A 21,825-nucleotide genomic window follows, 5' to 3' on the forward strand; every position below is an offset into this window, starting at 1 on the left:
GGCAGAGAAGATAGAAATATTAAAAGGTAGAGAGCTAAAGTGCTTTAAAGGTCATTTGATGGCACTCAGCTTTAGGTAGTTCACAGTTTGGAGACACAGAAAAGACGCAGAAGAGACAAAATCATGAGTCAGATATGAGACCATGTTGTTACAAGTATTTGGTAGTTGCTTTAGGGTGTGTTCACAACAAAGCAGGTTTGGAGCTGTTTATTCAAATTAGGCCGAATTTACTTGTTTAAACAAGAACAATCGCATTCAAAAGAAGATAAAACTGCAGAGAACCAGGAAAGAAAATGCAACTGACATCATCTACAAGACACAACCTCACAATGGAAAGTTTGACGGCCATTAGCAAGTAATGATTTTTAAGCGGATCTTGAGTTGAGATTGTTTAGTTAAATGTTATTTTCAAAGTCAAGAATATAAAATACAGTGGTGGAATAAAGCCTGATGTCAGGCTCTATCCCTCCTCTTTTACTATCCTTTGCTACGGGAAACAACAACAACCATGTCTGAGCTAGCAAAATGAAAATGGCAAGTTTTGAAGCACATTTGGATGGTGCAACGAGGCAGGCCTGCTTGGTTCTTTCTGTGAATGATTGTAAAGATTTACAGAGAATATGTTTACTGCATTTGCTGTCTAACAGGGGCATTCTTACATGTTTGCCCACCGGTTATTTTCAAGCATGTCGCTGCATCCAGAGCTTAGCACCGCACAAACTGATCGTGATTGGTTTTAAAGAAATCAAAACAAGCCAGTGGGGGTTTCTTTCTCCTGAATGTTAAGCGGTGTAGCCAGACCATACTCCAGCACTGACACAGCGCTGTGGAGATACAGTAGGTCTGGCAATGCAAGACTATCACAGGTGGTGGAGCCATATGCATACAATGATTGCACCCATACTGCTTTTTACTGCTTTTCGCCAGTAAGCAGCACACAACCCTTATCTAAGACCTTTTCATCTAAGACTGATTTCATCGCATAAAACTGCATAAATATCCTGCATATTCCATCGTATTTTTTAAGAAAACGTGTCGCATAATCAAGGATTTTTGCCCGCAACAATCACAAAAAAACTCTGAAAGGACTGTCATTGAAGTGAAACAGATCTGCTGTGTGTATGTGTGGCTCAATGTCCAAACTACACAGGGAAACTAAAAGAACTAATAAATCAAGGCATCAAAATGCTAAATTTTATATTTATACGACTGTCGTGAAAACATAATAGCTCTCCCCCCCATCCAATCGAGGCAGAAGGCCTGATGTTTCTGTCTGTTAAAAGGAAATTTTTTCCTCGCCGCTGTCGCACCAAATTGGTAAATTATAGAGTGTGGTCTAGACCTACTCTGTAAAGTGTCCTGAGATTTGACTAAGAAAAAAGTGAATTGAATTATCCTTTGGTCCCAAAGAGGGGACTAAAAGAAGAGGTCTCTGTTTCCCTCTGACACTCCGTGACCTAACGGCAACTGATCAAACTGTTGAGCATTGCAACAAAGATTTTGACATCAGCCAATCGAGACCCCCTGCCTCTGAAGTTCTGAACCCACATGGATCTATACCAGGGGTAGGCAACCTGCGGCTCCAGAGCCACATGCGTCTCTTTAGCCCCTCTCCAGTGGCTCCTATCTATTAGCATGTTTCCTGGTAATTCAATATATAGATTGTCTGAATGAAATAACCACCTGGTGGCTCTTCAGCAGGCTGTAAGCAGGTTCTCTGTGCACAGCGGGACATGAGGACATATCAACTGAGAAGGTTAAGGGCAACTCCTTACTACCTGACAGCTCAGAGTCCATGTCAGGTGTAGAACAGAATCCCCAAACTACATTCAGATTAGTTCCAATCACTAATAACCCAAAAAGCCATGAGCTCAGACCCGGCTGAGGCTCCTCTCCATCAGCTCCGCAGGACACAGCAGTGATTTATGAGCAGCCATAATGCTGGAATGAGTGAAAATAAGTGGACATTATCATAATCAATCTTTCCCTTAGCAATCCATTTTAAATGTCACAGCCACTGGCTCCCAGACAGATGGAGCTGTCCCACGGCCTCACAGCAGCCTGACACCACCGTGTGTGTTTGTGTGTGTGTACATATCTGAGAGTGTGTGTGTGTGTGTGTGTGTGTGTGTGTGTGTGTGTGTGTGTGTGTGTGTGTGTGTGTGTAAGTGAAGTAAAGGCTTGTGTGTCCTTGAAGGACAGGAGCTGGAGGATCAAAGTGTCCCGTCCCTGCTGACGCCCTTATGAGTCCACTCTGTGTATGTGTGTGTGTGTGTGTGTGTGTGTGTGTGTGTGTGTGTGTGTGTGTGTGTGTGTGTGTGTGTGTGTGTGTGTGTGTGATATGGGCGGGGTGGTTGGGGACGTGTTGGGAGACACTTGACACCTCCTAACCAATTTACAGGAGTCGGAGGGATTTGAGTTTTCATTAGGCGAGGAGAAAGCAGCCCACTCCTCGCCGCCTTCACCTGTTCAATGAATAAATTACGGCTTCGGCGCGGCAGGAACAGCCGCCAGCAACACACAGCTCTACTGAGAATATACCGTACAGCCTGGAGCTGCTCTGTTAATTCGGTTTTCCATGCATGCTAGTAAGATTTACTCTTCAGTACTACAACGCTTCTGAGACATTTTCTTTTCCTTTCTTGATTAATCCGGTGAAAAACACCGTTGGCTGCTACATTGTGTGTGTGGTGTTCATGAAGTGGCAAACTAATCTTTTCCCCATGATTTGGACAACTACTGGACTTGATGCACAGACTGATGTGGCAGATTAAACCGCAATAAAAGCAACTAATATACAAATCCAGTCCCCTATAATAATAATAATAATAATAATAATAATAATGCATTACAATTTTAAAGTGAAATTAGATCAGAATTGGGAATAAATAACTCTGGGGCACCTGGTTAACTCACCTGGTTGAGCATGCGCCCCATGTACAGAGGCTCAGTCCTCGCCTCAGCAGCCTCAGCAGTTCAATTCTGACCTCCGACCCTTGGCTGCATGCCATTCCCCCTCTCTCTCCCCTTTCATGTGAAATCATTGATAAATAAAATGCAGTGATTCTGCCAATATTACTATTTTAAAGCTGTCACAGGTGTTTAGTGGCTCCTCTCATGGGAAAAACATGTTTGGTTTGCTTGTAATAAACAGAACAGTTGGGCAGCTAACATGAGCAACAAAAGTAAAGTTGCTCCATTACCAGTCCCAGCATGGGAAATACATCCGATACTGCCTAAAATGCTGATATCGGTCAGTATGCGAATCAAGGCACCGATCCGATAATATCTGTTAATTTAGCCCTGAAAAACGACTTTAAAGTAGTTCATTATAGTTCCTTTACCGTTATGATGATAATTTAGATAATAAAAGAAAGGTCTGTGGCATTCATTCTCTGTCTGTATTTGTTCATGTTTTAGAAAGAATTTAACCTGCGCCAGGCCATACAACAATGACAGAAACCATATCACATCCCTACAGGGTTAATAGTATACCCCTGTTAAAAAATAATATATATATATATATATATATATATATATATATATATTTTGGTATATATATATATATATATATATATATATATATATTTTGGTATCAGAGCAGTACTTGAATCGGCCAATACGCAAGATTAGGTACCGGAATTTTTATCGGGAAAGAAAAAATGGTATCGGAACATCTCTACACAAAAGAACAACATCACCTGCAGACCCTCAACGTTCAACAGCAAGAAGTTCCAGCATTAACACAATGCTTGATTGTAAAGTATGTAGAGTACGGAGACAAAAACACCACAATGTGTGCTCAGCATCACAAATATCTGGTGAGTTAAACCAGAGTTTTACACCTTAAGGCGGACTCAAATCAAGAGGAATGTTCCTTTAATTGAAAATTCACAGCAGCAGGGAATTGTATATGGTAAAAATAATCCTGAGACCCAATTAACAAGTTTTCTGGAGTTGTGATTTGGGGGGGTGGGGGGGGGGGAGCAGCAGCAACACCTGTCACGTCACACCTGTTAGTCTATTGACATGAATAAAACATGTGGCTCCAGGCAGAGCGGAGCTGGGATGGTTAATTTAGCACATTATTAAGAGAACGAGCCCAGCGCCCCTCCACCACCACGTCTTCTCTCTAAGGAGGCCTCAGAGCACCAAACAGCCCCCCCGGGAGGCCTTGTTCAGACAGCAAATCTAATCAAAGCTAATCTAATCAGGTCTTTATACCGCGCTGCAGAACGGAAAAAATGACCCAATTCACTTTTCCCACACCAAACGCGTGAAAAGCTATTTCTGTCGCTACGGGTTACGCCGGCTCCTCCAGCGACGGAGAGGAATTCAGAGAATTTTGTCTGTTACAGAAAATCGATGCCGAGTGTGTTCTGTAAGGAGCAGTGGGAGAAAATACCGCCTTGAATCCATTAGTTAGTCCTCTGATTCAGTGATGTGTGAAGAAAAATGGGACTCTTTCAGTCCTAAATATACAGGTAGATACATAATAATAATGATGATGCATTTTAGTTATATACCGCTTTTTTTTAAACACTCAAAGACACTTTAAAAAGTTTTTAAAAGGAAATACACATACTTTGGAAATGTACGCACTAAATTACACGCATTATCAAACATTAAAAGCAGCTCTACAAAGGGGAGTTTTGACTACAGTATATGACATGTCTCTGTTTTCTAACTCGTGAAGGGAGCACTTCCACTGCGTATTGGACAATTTCTGTTGGTCCTTTATCAAATGAAGGTGCCAAAGACTTCACACAAAGCCTGCTGATCCCCGTTAGTTAGTCGCAGCACGTACAGAGATAAAATCTGATTACACCGTGCTCAGTTTTTTATGACCTCCTCGTCAAATGGTGTGTAATCAAATGCTGCCGCTGGGAATCTGGCTGCACTGACATAAGCTACACTCCCACTGTTACACTCCCTCTCCCACTGTGCACACAAGCCAGTATGCTGTGTCCTGCAACCGCGAGATGTCGTCTCAGCCTTTACTATTTCACCCCGTATCACTGATACTGCCATTGCGATGTGATTCACGATATTGGAGGCAATGATCATTTTTGTATCATTATTCTCATATTAAAAAAAAAAATTATTATGACATTTGAGGCATTATGTGGGTCACATAGCAGTGATATAAACAAAAACCGTATCATGGATTTCATTAAAAACTTATATAAAAAATCCTATGTATCGCGTGTTTTTTTGCGATGATTTCTCAAATCGATTCTTTATATATATATATATATATATATATTACCAATGATTCAGCTACATATTTTCTGTTTATATGGTATAATGACAGTAAATATCACCACATGTGATGCCTGAAACCTTATCACGTCCCCAGTTGCGGAAGAAGTATTCAGATCTTTTACTTCAGTAAAAGTACTAATACCACACTGTAAAAAAATACGCTTTTACAAGTAAAAGTCCTCCATTGTCCTCCAAATGTGTAAAGGATCCAACCAGTTGTGTGTTTAATGGTCTAATCATTTCAGCTGGACTTGTAGGCCGTTATACTGTTGGGTAGTTTCATTTATAATAAAACATCAGATTTTATAAACTACATGTGTTTTGTGTGCAGAAATCTTAATGTGTAAAGTAACTAGTAACTAGGGCTGTCAGATGAATGTAGTGGAGTAAAAAGTACAATATAAATGTAGCGGAGTAGAAGTAAAAAATGGCCTGAAGAGAAAAGACTCAAGTACCTGAACTCCATACTAAAGTACAGTAATTGAGTAAATGTACTTAGTTACATTCCGCCACTGTATTTCCCCCTGTATTCTCTTAGACTGCTCTAGTTTCTGAAAAGTTCTGTCAGATCTACAAATCAGGTAGACGGGGCTCTGTGGGAGGCCCAGCAGAGGACAGGAATACATCAGTTGCCTGAGAAGCATGCTAAATATGACTATTGATCCTGGTCCACTAACAACTGGACGCAGCTCGAAATCCAGAGCTCCATGTGAAGCGGGAAGCCAACACCTGAAGCAGGCGTGAATACCAGACTCAGCATGTTGCACTCCAGAGAGCAGCACAACAGAGGCCTTATGTAAACGCTCTCAGATCCACTCCTTGACATTTTGCCCAGCGCAGCTGCCCTCTTCTATCTGTGTTCCTCTCTGTTTCCATCTCCCTCTCCAAGCTCTCCGTTTCCCCCCCACCCTCCCTCCACTCGTCTTGATAACTCAATATCTGGGCACAAAGGCCCAGGTATAAAGTCATTGTTCCCGCTGAAAGGTGCGGCGACAAAGAAAGTTAAGGCAGCCCTCGTTTCCACGGCTAAGCCGGGGAAAGTGATATTCACGCCGTGGGAAAACCCCCGAAGCGGCTCCTTCATCGTTGGTCCACCTGAGCACAGATGTGACCAATCGACGGCCCTCCTGCACCCAAGAGCAAATAAAACTCTTTCATGTCAAGACGAGGGTGGAAGGAGAGAGACACGTTTGCTGCGTGCAACATAAGTTCCTATTGTTTTAAAGTGCTCATATTATGCTTTTTGGCTTTTCCCCTTTCCTTTATTGCGTCATATATCTTTTTTGTGCATGTTATAGGTTTACAAAGTGAAAAAGCCCAAAGTCCAGCCCAAAGGGACTTACCATCTCCAACAGAAAACACTGTTCACCAACTGCTCCAAACAGCTCTATTGTAGTCCAGCCTTTACTTCAGAGACAACGTGGGTCACTCTGTAACACGTTATGATGCTCGCCTAGCTGCTAGCGTAGCACGCCCTCATACTCTGCTTCTGACTGGCTAGTAGTCCTTATCTAGCTACTGCGCATGTGCGACACCCGACAAAGATGGAACAAAAGTGTGATCACTCTGTAGCTAAAACAGAGAGCTCAACACCCAGGGTGAAAAGGGGAGCTGCAGCAATGTGCAGTAACAACAAAAATATGGTGTTTTTTGAAAATTAAACCATGTAAACCTATTCTGCTATAACCTCTAAATACAATTATGAACCTGAAAATGAACATAATGTGTTCACTTTAACATACGGAGAGACTTTGAGTGGCGTGAGACAGGGGTGATTCTAGGATTAGACCTTTAGGGGTGCCTGGCACCCTTTTAACGTCATTTTTTCTACTGTGATAACTATGCATTTTAACATAATTTTGGACCATCATGATAGGGGAAACACAAATTGAAATAAACCAGAATTATCCTTTCAAGTTTGAGTTTTTTGAGCTATTTTGCTTTCACAACATGTCTTCTTTGAGACTATTGGGGAAAAAATCATCCATAAATACACATTTAGATTTTGTTTTGTTTTACCCCACTTTGTCTATTTGCGCCTGTTAATTTCTCAATAACAGTTACCAATAGATAATGGCTCATTTGTATACTTACAACATTACATTACAAACTTGTAATACAATACATGTCTTAATGTAAGTAATTACCGGGGAGGTTTCATGTTGATATCTGTTAGTTTGAATGCTTTACCCTATTCACCTTTACTGTCTCCCATTAATTGATCCAACTGCCATTGATCAACCCAGAACTTTCCCTTTATTCCATTACACACATGTAATGAGCAGAGGTTTGAGAAACGTTGTGGATTCAGAAGTGTGTGAGAGTGTTACGGGGGGGTTTCTCCATGAAGTGGGAGGTTGGGTAACTGAGTAACTGATGGAGATTTTGGCACCCAGATGCGTTGAGAAACCCTGCTGAACCTTCACCCAATCCCTCTGGAGAGGCCGATTAGGACAGGCTGCACAACGCTGTAGTAACACTTGTCAGGGACAGCTTTTCATCAGAGTTGCTCTATTTAAGTTCTTCAGCATACTTTTGGAAAAGCCAAATGATGAGTCAGGGTGCATTCATTACAAGCGTTTTTGCAGCGGTTTACTTGAACTTGGGAGCATTTACTCCTTTAATTCGGTTTATTTCGGTCGTGTTAGGCAGTCGTTCATTTCGGTTGGGTAACTAGGAATGACTCTGCAAAACTATCATAAAAATCACGCCATGGCTTACAACCTGGTGCATGATGGGACTCCAAAGCTCTGCTTCTGACTCCGTGTTCCTTTGGTTCATAAGCTGGTTCACAATGTGAGCCTGAATTGAGCCAGATGCAAAAATACAACACAGAGATCTTTTCTCACTCTGTTCCGGACCAAAGAAAGCAAACTGTCAGTATGATCACACCCTCAAAGCTAGCAAAACAAGCTAACAAAAACTGGAAGACAGCAGCCAAATGATTTCTAACGCACAAAATATGTAGCTACAGGGTTTGGGTCTGGTGGGAAAGGGAAAGATGGGCAAGAGAAACATGAGATACATAGGCTATTAGGAGATAAACAAATACAGCAACAATGGAGGGTTCCTCCAAACCTCCAGCCCTCTTTTCATTTCCCATCCTGCACTCTTTCATACCCTCTCTCTCGCTCTCGCTCTCTCGCTCTCTCTCAGTGAGGTCCAGCTGAGCTCCATTAGCCCTGTGAACAACCACTGGGAGTCAGGTGGGAAATTAAGCTGCGTGTGTCTCATGCTTTAATCACCACTGCTCACCTCTGTGTTCACAACGCATGCATTTCATTACCTCTGCCTTGCCTAAACACACGCACATACATTATGACTATACACACAAAGGCCCCATTTACACCTGGTATTAGCATGTAATTGGTTAGTGCAGGGATCTTCAACGTTTTTTTTAAGCCAAGGACCTCTTAACTGAAAGAGAGACAGAGCAGGGACCCTGCATATATCATGTAAAATGAAGCGGCATATTCAACTGGGCCTACAATAACGTTTAGGACATAATTGTATCCATGATTTTATAAATCAAAAATGTAACAATTATTTTGGTGGTCCCTCTGCGGTAACTCTGAGGACCCTCTAGGGGTCCCAGACCCCCTGTTGAAGATCTCCGTGTTCGTGGATCTGGATAAGAAAAAGCGTGTTAATACCAGGTGTAAATGCACTGCAATTGGAACACTATCGGATCAGCAAAATTATATCTGCAGGTGGACTGACTGTGAACACATCTCAGCAGGTGTAAAAAGACATCTGCAGTTTAGCCATATTCTTAAAAAACAAATGCACCGAACAGGCTGAGAGCAAAATGTGGACAGAATCGAGATAACAGGACACACAACGCTTATTAATAACACTACACACGTGCAAATAAACACACATGCATGAAACTGATCCGTACATATTGTACACAGTGGGCTTGGCGATGATTCAATAATATACCATGGCTATGGAAAAAATACTTGTTCCTGATTGGTTGGCGGGTGTCCATTGAAACTGCATATCAGGAAATCTCAGACATAGTGCAAGTTTAACAATTCTAAATCAGTGCTCGATATAGGATAAACTACAGGTAACCATAGCAACAATACCAGTGCTTCATGCTACATTAGCAGTTAAGAGGTCATGATATAAAGCGTGATAAATTGCTGAGGAAACAGTCAGCTGTTCCAATAAAAAACTCCTGGGCAGTTCAGTGTTTTAAAACGTTCCTGTGGCAGCGATAGAGGAAGTGGTGTTTCCTGTTTCCTGTACGGAACTCACACACTTCCAAACATACTGACAAGTCTGATCTAGGGCTGGGCAATATATCAATATTATATCGATATCGTGATATGAGACTAGATATCGTCTTAGGTTTTTGGCTATTGTAATATCGTGATATGACACAAGTGTTGTCTTTTCCTGGTTTTAAAGGCTGCATTACAGTACAGTGATGTACTTTTCTGAACTTACCAGACTGTTCTAGCTGTTCTATTATTTGCTTTTTCCCCACTTAGACATTATGTCCATATTACTGATGATTATTTATCTAAAAACTAAGTGTGAAGATATTTTGTTAAAGCACCAATTGATTGAATAGAATATCGCTATCGAGGTATTTGTTCAAGAATATTGTGATATCTGATTTTCTCCCTATCGCCCAGCCCTAGTCTGATAGTCAGTAACATGACTGGCCACTGCAGCGTGACGTGGATTTTTTTTTCGGCCGCCCCCTGCTGTCTGACTTGACTATCTGTCCAATCTGAGGTTTCTGTGCACATGGCTATTTCGCAGCGGCACCGTTGCTCTGTTCGGCGCTTAGCGTAGCCCAAGACAATTGTGATTGGTTTAAAGAATTGCTGAATGCTGTGTGGACTGGACTAGCCTGACCTTCCTCTGCAGCGCTGTGGAGGAAGGTCAGGCAATGCGAGACTACACATAGTGTAACTGTGAGAACATATTTATGCCCCTACGTAAGTACACAAAGCTGCCCCTATAGCCATCAGTCACACATCCACCAGCAGCATCGACAATCGATCAGAGGGACAGACTGAGCAGCTAATCACACATTTATACGCCTCAGAAGCAGCTCAGCTGACATGAAACCAGCGACAGCGTGGGAAAGATGAGCAGGCCGGTCCTGACGCAGTTAACCGAGCAGAGAGCTTTCAACCGCCTCGCCTGGCCGGCACACACCACGTAACAGAGCCCTGCTGCAGCCCGCTGCAGGCTTTTAGGCTTATTAAAGACGGGGTGCAGAGGGAGCGCCATACGTTTTGTGGTCTGAATTTGTCATTTTACAAAATAGAAACATTTTCCAGGTCAAAATATGTGGATCGTGAGACAAAACCTTTGGAGTTTGGATTTTCCAAAGGCATGGATGCATGAAGAAAAGGAGAACTACATCCTGCTCTTCAGTCTCATTGCTCTGTAAATGAAACTGAAAGTGCCAATCAAGAATGTTCATACTACAGTCGTTTCTACAACGTGCACAAAAAAGTAGCTGATGATAGCTGACTACATTAGCTCCCAAGTCAGGACGGTCCCATGAACTGGCGTGAATAGTTTCAGTATAAGTGCACCTGCTGCAGCCCCAGACAGCTCGCTGTCTCCGACTACCCTGTTGTAAAACTAGGGATCATATCTTTACAAATGTGTTTGTTGATGAAATATCTCTGATTACGAGAAAGGGGAGTCAACTTCTTTCAGTCTGTCTCTGCAGCATTGGAGGCAGAGCCCCGTTCATTCCTATTAGAGTTGCTCAGTGGCGCATGAAGCCCAAAAAGTTCAACTGCTGGGCATAAAATTACCCGAATGATGTTGCCTATAGAGCAGGTGCACTACAGACCTCCGCCTGCCGAGCCGGCTGCTTCTGGTCTGGAGCTCTGCTAACTTGAATGAGGATTAAATGATTTAATTGTGTGGCTCTTCTAGACTTTCCAAATGTTATCGGACCGAATGGATCAACTTCTGATAGTGAAACGAGTCATTTCGCGGGGGTTACGGAAGTCTTTTTCTCCACGTAAGTCTATGGGATAAGTCTTTTTGGGCCAAAGGGCCCAATAAGTTGTAATTCCACTGTTGTTAGCACTGTTCCGGCTGCTACGTCAAATTGCCTTCAAAGCCTGGTGCACCTCCTGGGGGCCTGCTCTCTACCTGCCATATAGCCAGGTAGCTAACGCTAACTAGCCAGCTGTCTGCAGATAGCCGGCTGCAGGAGCAGATAAATGACTGAGTGGACTTGATTAAACTGGATATCATGGTTTTACTTTAGTTGCAGCATCTGGTATTGTTGTTGTGCAGCTGTTTTGCATGTGTAGGCCTAAAAAATATGACATTTCAGTCTTTCTACATTTCGGCAGTATCCTCTTACTCGGCCAACCAAAGCCAGCCTACACCTCCATCCATGTGATCATCACATCCTCCTCCTCTGTTCCTCCAAAACTAATCAACCATAAGAGCATCACCAAAACCGAGAGGAGCGCATGGTGGAAGAGCGGAAGCTCGCCAAGGACACACTCGGCAAATGAGCCAAACGAGCCGAGTGACGGCAGTGACGGCATTGAGGGAAACAAGCGAAGAAGAAGAGGACGGACTCATTGCCATCCAACATTGCACTTTGTGATTGCTCACTGATACTCCTCCGAGTGAGGTGATCTTTTGCTCGGCAACGCTGTAATCATAGCCTGTTTTCCCTAATGCTATTTCACTAAAACATTTATTCTGGGGAGGAGGAGGAGGTCTCCAAACAACAGCTGTTCCACCTCTGTCCTCTCAGATCTGCCAGGCTGAGGGGGGAATTTTGGCAAGAGCGAGGGCAGAGAGGGGGAGGGGGAGGAGGGGGGACAGGCCATGAAACTGAAGGAGTACGCACCCTTGATCCTCGATTTACTCACAGAGGGGTGAGGGGAGGACAGCAGCTCTAAAAATACCCCATAAGGAGAGAGGGAGATGCAGAGACTGGGGAAGGTTTGGGTGAGAGGGGGGAGGGGGGGCAGCAGAGGAGAAGAAGTAAATGCTTGTATTTGCTTCACTCAATACTGTAAAAAAAAACAAAAAAAACATCCCTCGTGACAGAAACCTCACAAGGAAGCAGAGTGGAGGGTAGGGCTGGGACGATATGCTTTTATCTATTCCATTCTTTCACGATACATGGGTGCCGATTGGATTTGTATTGCGATATTAATTTATTGCGATTCTAGAAGTGTTGAGATTCAATGGTATCGAGTATTGAGATTTCCTTTTACTTCTTTAACAAAAACAAAAGATGGATAATACACTTCTAGAGACAATATATCATGAGACGGTTGTTTTCTAAGAAGAATGCACATCACATGTCAGTCAGTCAGTCATATTTAGTTCATTTTTAAAGAAGAACATAAAATGGATTTTCTGCATTTTCTGCTTTCGCTCTGTTTTGCTGGAAATGGATATGATGTAGTCGCCATCGGCGGTACCGTATAACCAGAAAATATTTAGGTCAATCATTGGTAAGAAAAGCTAAATAAAAAATATTGATTCTTGGGAAAAGAATAGTCGTAAAACAATAATCACTATATGTAAGATTTTCGATTTTTTTTTTATCCGCACCCCTTCTCTTTTTGAAGAGAGGGCTGCTTCCTCTCTCTTCCCCATCATCCCTCCTTCCCTCGCTAACCCCCTCCCCTCGTCCCTTTCATGAAAAAAAAGATGTCACTAAAGACCTAAACTGCCAGAGGGGTTAACATGACATGGGAAATGATCAGCAGAACAATGTCCTTTTTGATTTTTCTTCAGCAGCTCATTCATGTCAGGACCAGTGGCCCAGATACTGGGGCCGACCGGAGGAGTCCACTATAGCAACACCAGAGGCTACAGGCCACGGCACACACAAACACACACACACACACACACACATACACACAGTGACTGTCAGCGCTGTCTGTTGGCCGACAGCGTGCCACAGGACAAACTACAGTCTGTGGTAGGAAGGAGGAGGACTATGGTTTGGCTTTGTTAAGTATGAGCAGAGTGAGACATCTGTCATTTCACATCTTTCCCAAACTTTTGATCACCGTGCAAGCAGAGGAAGAAACATAATTTTATTTCGAGGATTTCCTGAGAGGGCTCTGCACATTATACAACACCCTCCATTCTCAGAGAAGGGAAACCTCCAAAGGAGCAACAGAGAGGAGGGATCCCTCTTCCAGGACCAATAGGCATGCATTAGATGTCAAACAGTGGTAAAATTACAATATGATCAGACGATTCAAATGACTAATTGAAGTCATTTATCAAGAAAAAAAGAAAAGCTGCTGCTTCCAGCTCCTTAAAATGTGAGAAAGTGCTGCTTTTCTCTTTCTTGTGAATTGAATATCTTTGAGTTTGAAACTGTTGGTCGGGCAAAACAAGACATTTGAAGACATTAACTTGCATTCTGGAAACTGCTGATGGGCAATTTTCACTATAGTATAGATAATTCATAGACTTATAGAACATTATAATTAATTGGCAACAGATCACAAGTTGCGGCCCACAGTAGGTCTTGTGTTTGACTTCTTTAATGCATAGAGATTCACATCCCCAGATAGTTAACATATAATATTCAAACAACCAGTGAAGATGTCTGATTTAAAATATATGAAGTGTGATGACATTTTTTTTTTTTTAAAGATCATTTCTTGGGGCATTTCCCTTTATTTGGAAGTGGACAGACTTGAAAGGGGGAGAGAAATGGGGGATGACAGCAGGTAGGATTCAAACCCTGCGCCACTGCAGGACTGCAGGGTGAACACTCTTACTGGGTGAGCTAGAGGTCTCCCCGTGATGACATTTGTAAAGAGCCTTCAACTTAGGGCTGGGCAATATATGGATCTTATATCGACATTGATATATGAGGCTAGATATCGTCTTAAATTTTGGATATGGTAATATGGTGATATGCCACAAGTGTTATCTTTTCCTGGTTTTAAAGGCTGCATTACAGTAAAGTGTTTTTTCTAAACACACCAGACTTATTAGTTGTTCTATTATTTGCCTTTACCGACTTAGCTTCACTCATTATATCCACATTACTGATCACCCAACGGGCGATAGTTTATTTAACGTTCTCCCGGCGAACAAACAAGTGGACTCACACACATGGCTACTCAGATACCTCTAAGTGCAACCTCTAAAATGATCCGTGCTGCAACACGTATCAAACAATTCCTATTGTTACACGACTGATTGAAACGCGCTTATGTAGTAAGATAAAGTTGTGGGAGAAAAAAAATACTAGGAACCAAGCAATCGGCCCTTCCTCAACAAGCACACGCTCCAAACAGGCACTGCACTAGTTTATCAAAAATCTGAAAGCACCAATAGTCAACCCCTACAATATTGCTGCAATATCAACATTGATGTATTTGGTCAAAAATATCCTGATGTTTGGTGTTCTCCATATATTGTATGGCTCTACTTAAGTGCTCCAACCTTGACATTCTTTTGTGAAGAAGCTGCTGAACACTGATACCCTCCTTCCTTTGTGCCCCACGCACGCACGCCACACACACACACACATACACACACACACACACACACACACACACACACACACGACCCCTCCTGGGCGGATAGTGGAAAATACTGATCCCACACACGCTGAGTGAGACAATGACCCAATAACGGATAGAGAGTGAACATGAGAGGCGGTGAGGTAAAGGCAATCCCCCGGCCCAGATTGACCGACGATCTTCACTTGTTTGAGTAGATGGTGACACTGATATCCACCGCCTGTGTCACACACAACTTAGTGGTAACCATATCCGCCCGCAGGGCCCCAACTTACTACTTCCATCTTCCCCTTCTGCTGACAGCTGACCATGGGGAGTGATGAATGGAGAGGTCAAGCAGCCAGCCGAGCACACAAAGCACCCAATATATATATATATATATATATATATATATATATATATATATATATATATATATACATACATACATACATACATACATACATACATGTACAGTATATATACTGTACATGTTTTGCTGTTGCAAGTATGCAAAAATCAGGGTCACAGCGACCGGTTATTTTCATATTTAATTTTTTCATCTGTAAATGTTATATTTCTGAGACAAACGTCCATCACCCATTCCTCGAGCACAGTTCAAGTCTTCAAACTGTTAATTTTGTCTGAGCAACCGTTCAACAACAAAAACTCAATTTGCGTTAATATGAGGCAGAGAAAAAGAACAATCCCGTAAATTGGAGAAGCTGCAACCAGGATTTCAGTTTTTTTTTTCTTCATATACTTCAAAAGTCCATCTCCATGTCATTTTTCTCTGTCGTTGAGTCCCAAAAGTGTAATTTTCTTTTTATTTCAACCGGTTTTCCAAACAAAAATATACTTAATTCAAAATTTTTCTGAAAATAAATATCTGGAAACAACAACAGATTTAGACACATTGCTGCACTGCAATCAACAAAAAGGACACTGAATTGTAGAAAATACTTTAAAAAGCTTCTGAAAATGTTAAAATGTCTGTATTAAGAAAATATGGCTTTTACAACTCAATAAAAGCTAAAACATCAGGTGAGATGTACATTCTTGCAATGTTACTAACTTTAGTAAATAATTGATTTTGGAAAGAGTCCTAAACTACTTTTCTTTGATTGACGACTTGGTTAAAGTACTGCAGCACAGGTTTATATAAAGTAATGATTATTGATAGTATTCAAGGACACATGATACATTTTTAGACTTTCATCATGTCCATATAGTCTTTTCCACTTTGACTCAGAATAACCGAGAGGACTCTTATTTTGACAGCTCACTCACTCAGCTGTTGTGGGAATCAAACCTGTGACGTTTCCTCCACAGGACGTCACTCTCCCCATTAAATCTCTCTGATACAGATCTGTGAGTGTACAGCAGCTTTCAGTAAACTCAAGATTGTCCGGAGGACTGTTCCTGTTTCCCACGCTGGCTCGGCAGCAGCTTTTTGATTGGCTATGCTGCTCTGTTTAGATAAGATAATAAGTTACCTGCCACTTCTTAATCAACACTCGCTTGGAAATCCTCCCATACCCCCAAACACTAGCACCACGACCCCCCACCACTGTAACTAACTGGAGCCACGCAAACAGCAGCTTGTTTGGTAACTCATCAAACCGAGACACAACTGCACCGCCGCCGCTGTGCGTAAAAGCCATGCGTCATGCGTGCTCAGGGCTTTGGCTCGATCAGAAACACACAGACATTCACCTTAAAAAAAAAGCTCCAAGAGAGGAATGTGATATCCCTCGCGAGATGTCTGATCATGTAGAGACGCCAAAACGTTGCACGCGGGGGGAAGAATGGGGCGGCACGCAGAGGCTCGGACAGCAATGACAGACGTGTAACAGAAAAAAATGTGCCAAAATGTGCCAAATTACACTGTACGAGTTTGGGTGAGCGATTTAGGGCTGCGCCATGATTCACAATCCAACACATCCAAACTCCCCTTTGATAATTCTACATGTTTTGGACACAACATGGGAGATTATTAACATGAAATCATGAAATGATGAGTACATTACATGCTTAGACTTCTGGTGGTGCATCCAAGTGAATATTTTGAAACCTTTACGCAATCTCCCCCTTTTGAAATCCAACTTTTAACAACAGCTTTGGGTGAAATGGTGGGGGGGGGGGGGCACTCAGTGACACTCAGATCCACTTACCGGCCACGCGAACTGGAAGGGAATAAGGATCTTCCCGGCGTCATTGTTCCGGTTCTGTCCGGTTTTCTGTCCACCCTTGAACTGAAAAGTATTCCCACCGATAACCTTAGTAGTTTCCGAGCCGTAGGTGCACTGTCCGTTGGTCGTGACCTCCGTTTGGTATTCCTTTAAACACACTCTGAAGTAGGTGTCGCACTCGTCCGCGCCACAGTGGCCCTCCGCTGCGCTCTTCTCTGCGTCGCAGCAGTCGCCGTTCAGGAGCTGACCGTTGGGGTTTTCCACCGAAATCAACTGCAGCTCGAAGTAGCCCGTAGAATGAGACACCTGAGGAGAACATAAGGGAGTGAGAAAGGCTGAAAAAAAAGGCCTGCGGGAGGTGGTCACACTGCAATGTCTATTTTTCAATCTTTTAAAAAAGGTCGTTCAGTGTCCATTCAGAGGTTCTTCTCAAGTGAAATTCTATGAACCGTAGCAGTTATTTATTTATCCTAGAGTTTAATGCAGCTTTTCTAAGTGTGTTAAGGGTTGTGTGTGAGAAAATGCTACTTGATTAATCAAGTCTCTAATAATTGTAAAATGTCTGTTGTAAACAAGTGAAATGATAGGCTACAACTTTAAAAGGAAAAGTTCAGGACATCAACTTGTTTTTATTTTTTTTGCAGTGTGCAGTCACTCTGCAGCCCACACTACTGTACATGTTGGCACAGTTGAACTTCAAGGCTGGTAAACGAGACCTAGTGCTCCAATTTAGCTCACTCTGCATATTATGCTGCGGCTGAACACCAACAAGACATACACTGCAGGCTGAGCCAGAACCAGCCTGCTCTCAGTGAAAACATCTGACAGAAAAAAAATCGATCACAGAGCTGACATATTGAAGATGTGTTCTAGGCTGAATGTGCCATGCAGGTGAAGCTCCACTGCAAACGTGAAGCTATTTCATCCAAATACTTTTGCGTCACCAAGCTTTTCAGAATCTTCGTAAAACACGAATTACGCACTTTATATTGCCTCTATCGATCGTTCAATGATGAAACTTTTATAGATAATTACAAACGCAAGACTTAACCATGTCCTTACTTGAAGCTTCGCTGAGTAGCAGCTGATAACGGTATGACACAGCAGATGTGTTGTATGTGTTGCCTGTAAACTTACTTTATCCCTCCCCAGAAGGAAGCGCACATTTAGAAAATTCCGATATCACATGATTGATATATATATATATATATAAACTAACTTCCAGTCGATTGCTACGTTTGAAACGCACCATCATTAATATCATCTCCCTCTGAGATAAAGTTCTCACCTCGGCCCCCAGCGTCAGGAGAAGACACACTAGTGAGAAGCGGTGCAGTTTCCCCAGATTATTCCACATGTCTCCGGCTGCTCAGTGTAGGTTACCATCAGGGAAAGGGGAAAAAAATGTATGTCTCAATCAGTTAAAATAATAATAATGAAGAAGAAGAGGAAGAAGAAGAAGGAGAAAGCAGTATCCTCCTGCTGGTGTCCGAGGCGTGCACGGCGTGCCTGCTCTCCGGGATGCCCGCGGCTCTGGAGGATCTGGAGGAGGGAAAGCGCACCGCTGCGGCCGCTGCTGCTGCTGTTTGGTCCACAGAAGCACTAACCAGACGCGCCAACTCTACTTCCCTCCGCCGCTCAACGCACTAAACAGCCGAGAAGGAGAGCAGCGGTGCGTCTCTGTTTGCCCAAAAGCCAGAACCGGGCTCTCCCCCCTTAATGATGGACAGCTGGAGGACCAATCACAGGCCGCCTGGGTGGAACGTTGGCCAGCTGGGAGCCAATCAAAAAAAGGGACGGGAGAAGGAGTGAGGAGGAGGACCGCTGATGGATTTATTATGGAAGTTTTCTCACACAAGAGCTTGTATTTGTGTTTTTATTACACTCACACCGTACAATGATATTTTATTGAACACATGCATCTCTCTACATAAGAGCTTTGTCCCAATAAATCCAAGTCATAATGTGTTTCATTTGCAGGTTGCATGCAGAATTGTAATTCAGAAGATTCATTTTAACACAAAACACACACACACACACACACACGCACGCACGCACGCACACACACACACACACACACACACACACACACACACACACACACACACACACACACACACACACGCACACAGTAAAGGCTTTAAATGTGACTCATAAACAATGATTATACACATGCAGAGTGTAGACGATGTGTTTAGTGGAGGACCTGCAGGCAGAGGAAACGTGGCTGTCAGCGCCCTCTACTGATGGCTCAGCAACACCCACATACACTACAGGTCATCAAACACTGCAGGTTTTCAGGTAAACTTGTGCATTTTCATTTTAAGAAGACTTTTTATATTTACTCCAGTCCATTATACCCCATACAATGAGTTCATGTTTCTTTCTTTCCCTCCTTTTTCAAAGTATATAAGATATGATTTAAATTATAGTCTGTCTGTCCTTCACTGTTGGGTTTAACGTCTGATAACTAAGGTCATTTTAATACTTAACTTTTATGCAAGTTGCAAAAATAAAAAATAAAGTATCAAAATATACTTAAGTATCAGACATTAACTCAACATGGACTTTATTTGTAATGGAGAATTCTTCCGCGGTTTCCATTTTTACTTAACGACTGAATATAACGTTTAGTTGATAAGTTTGATCCATGCACCAGGATACAGACACCTTTTCACTCTTACATACAACATAAAAAGATAGCATATAGCAGTATGCGGATGTTAATAAACCAACATCTAAACAGCAGTTATGAAGCATTTTAAATGCCAGAAAGCATTCAGTTTGGAGATAAAAGGACTTTGGAATACCTAAATGGAATGTAACCTTTATTAACATCATTAATTACAATTACACCTGTCTTCCATTAAAAAAAAATTAATAATGAGTAGGAGAAACTAGTGGTGCACTGGTGGCAGCTGTGACAGTTTAGCATCTATGTTCTCAGTTAGACTCAAAGTGCTAGTGGGTTTCCTGATGACAAGCTGCAGAATGAGGAATGAAAGCAGCAGGTAAAAGAAATAAAGCACGTTTTTGAGGAATATGCAACCATCTCTGTTTGCTCAACAATTCATACTATCCGCTCTCTATGTTGTCTCTTACTATATATAAATATATATATATGTTATATCTAAAATCAGTGATCAGCACATCGGTTTCAGAAACATTTACTAGCATCAAAACTGCTATTGAGCTAACAAAAATGGGAAGGGCACAACAAACCAGACTGCTCTCATAAAGTGGCGTATGTATGACACGCCAATTCGTATGCCATTTTGGCGTGTTATCAAGACGCATAATCACTTTTTAGCGTGTTTATCTACGCCGTTCGGCCGGCATTGACCTACATTACGGGTGAATTTTCGCCGTAGCGAGTAGTATGAAAGGACGTAAGTCCGCGGAGGTTGGATGGGTGAAACTTTCACCCAGGAGAGCCAGGATCGCATCCAACCTTCGGTTTTTTTTTTTTTTTTCGTGTTTTAATCGTTTTTTGTGTTACTAAAGCCTTTCCCAACCATTTTTTTACACGTGTGTGACGCCACGTGGTGTGTATGTTTACATCCACTGTTTACAGCATAGACATACACATGACATACAGATAACACGCCATTTGGCTTTAGGAAAGTGGCGTGTATGTTTACGCAAAGTCATGATGAGCCATGTTGCAAAAAACATACAACATTGAACGAGGTGCCTGACTTCTTCAGCACCTCTGCAGCTTTCAGTGTACAGAAGGAAAAGTAAAGAACAGAAAACACTGGAGGTGAATCCGTACAGGTATCTGTAAATGTAAATTGACTACATTTATGTAGTCTTAACAACTACTCCTAGTGCTTTAACGTAGTACTGGAACCATTCACACACATTCATAGCCTGGTGGCCGAGGCTGCTGCACAAGGTGCCACCTGCTCATCAGATAAACATTCACACACATTCACACACCGATGGCGCCGCATCGTGAGCAATTTGGGGTTCAGTGTCTTGCCCAAGGACACTTGGACATGGGATAGCAGGGCTAGGGTTCGAACCAGTGACCTTCCGATTGGGAGGCAACTGCTCTCCCACCTGATCTATAGCTTAGAAAAGATAATGCCGCCTCTGCTCTGTCAGTCAACATCTGAAATATATTTTTTTGATTAAAAGATAAAAGGTCCAGGCGCCTGGGTAGCTCATCTGGTAGAGCATGTGCCCATATACGGAGCCTCAGTCCTCGACGCAGGGGTCGCAGGTTTGGTTCCAACTTTTAAAAAAGAATAGGTCCACGGTATTGAAACAGAGAAAATGTCTGGGTTTGAGAAAAACATTTGAAAGATGATGTCAACATCAGGGCAACTAGCCTGGAATCTTCTTTTTTTTGGAATTGGTACCACATTGGGAAATCTGAATTATGGCGCTTCCCTTGAATTGACAGAAATTTGGATTAACTTTGGAGGACACCTGTAAGCTGCTTAGAACAATGGTGCTCTGTATGCCCGCACGCACTTCAGGGGATTGTGGTAATATGTTGTTTAACAATGCCACACTTCCAAACAAGTCAGTCATTTTCCCCTGCCATTTCTTCCAAGGAATGTCCATATAGCACGTTTCCTTAAAAACATCATGTACATACAAGGCCAGCATCCAGTACCAATAAATGTTTTGTGGCGTTACATAGTGTGGTGAAAAATAATAATGTGTTGTTCATAGGGCTGTAACGATATGCGATATGAAACTGAATTCGCGACACTCAGACCCACGAACCTGTGTCGCGGGTTGAGAAGGCAGAATTCGGCAGGGAGGAGATTTTCGGCACGAACACCGGTAACGCTAACGGAGGTATAACGTTACGAATGGTCGCTGTTCTGACTCGGGTGCCTGGGTCTGTTTCCCGACGG

General features: G+C 42.5%; 1 protein-coding gene across 2 annotated transcripts in view; it reads right to left on the reverse strand.

Moving 5' to 3' along the window:
• The window catches only part of LOC120549600 (protein jagged-2-like), a 67,775-nt gene extending 49,142 nt beyond the window's left edge, over positions 1–18,633 (reverse strand). For both annotated transcript variants that reach the window (XM_039786618.1, XM_039786617.1), the window contains exons 1-2: positions 18,240–18,633; positions 16,934–17,257 (exon numbers count right to left, since the gene is read on the reverse strand). In XM_039786618.1, coding sequence (XP_039642552.1) covers positions 16,934–17,257; positions 18,240–18,308 — 393 coding nt within the window. In that variant the 5' untranslated portion in view covers positions 18,309–18,633. The remainder of the gene's footprint in view (positions 1–16,933; positions 17,258–18,239) is intronic.
• Between the last annotated feature and the right edge of the window lie 3,192 nt (positions 18,634–21,825).

This window comes from Perca fluviatilis, chromosome 20 (assembly GCF_010015445.1).
Source record: "Perca fluviatilis chromosome 20, GENO_Pfluv_1.0, whole genome shotgun sequence".
Taxonomy (NCBI): Eukaryota; Metazoa; Chordata; class Actinopteri; order Perciformes; family Percidae; genus Perca; species Perca fluviatilis.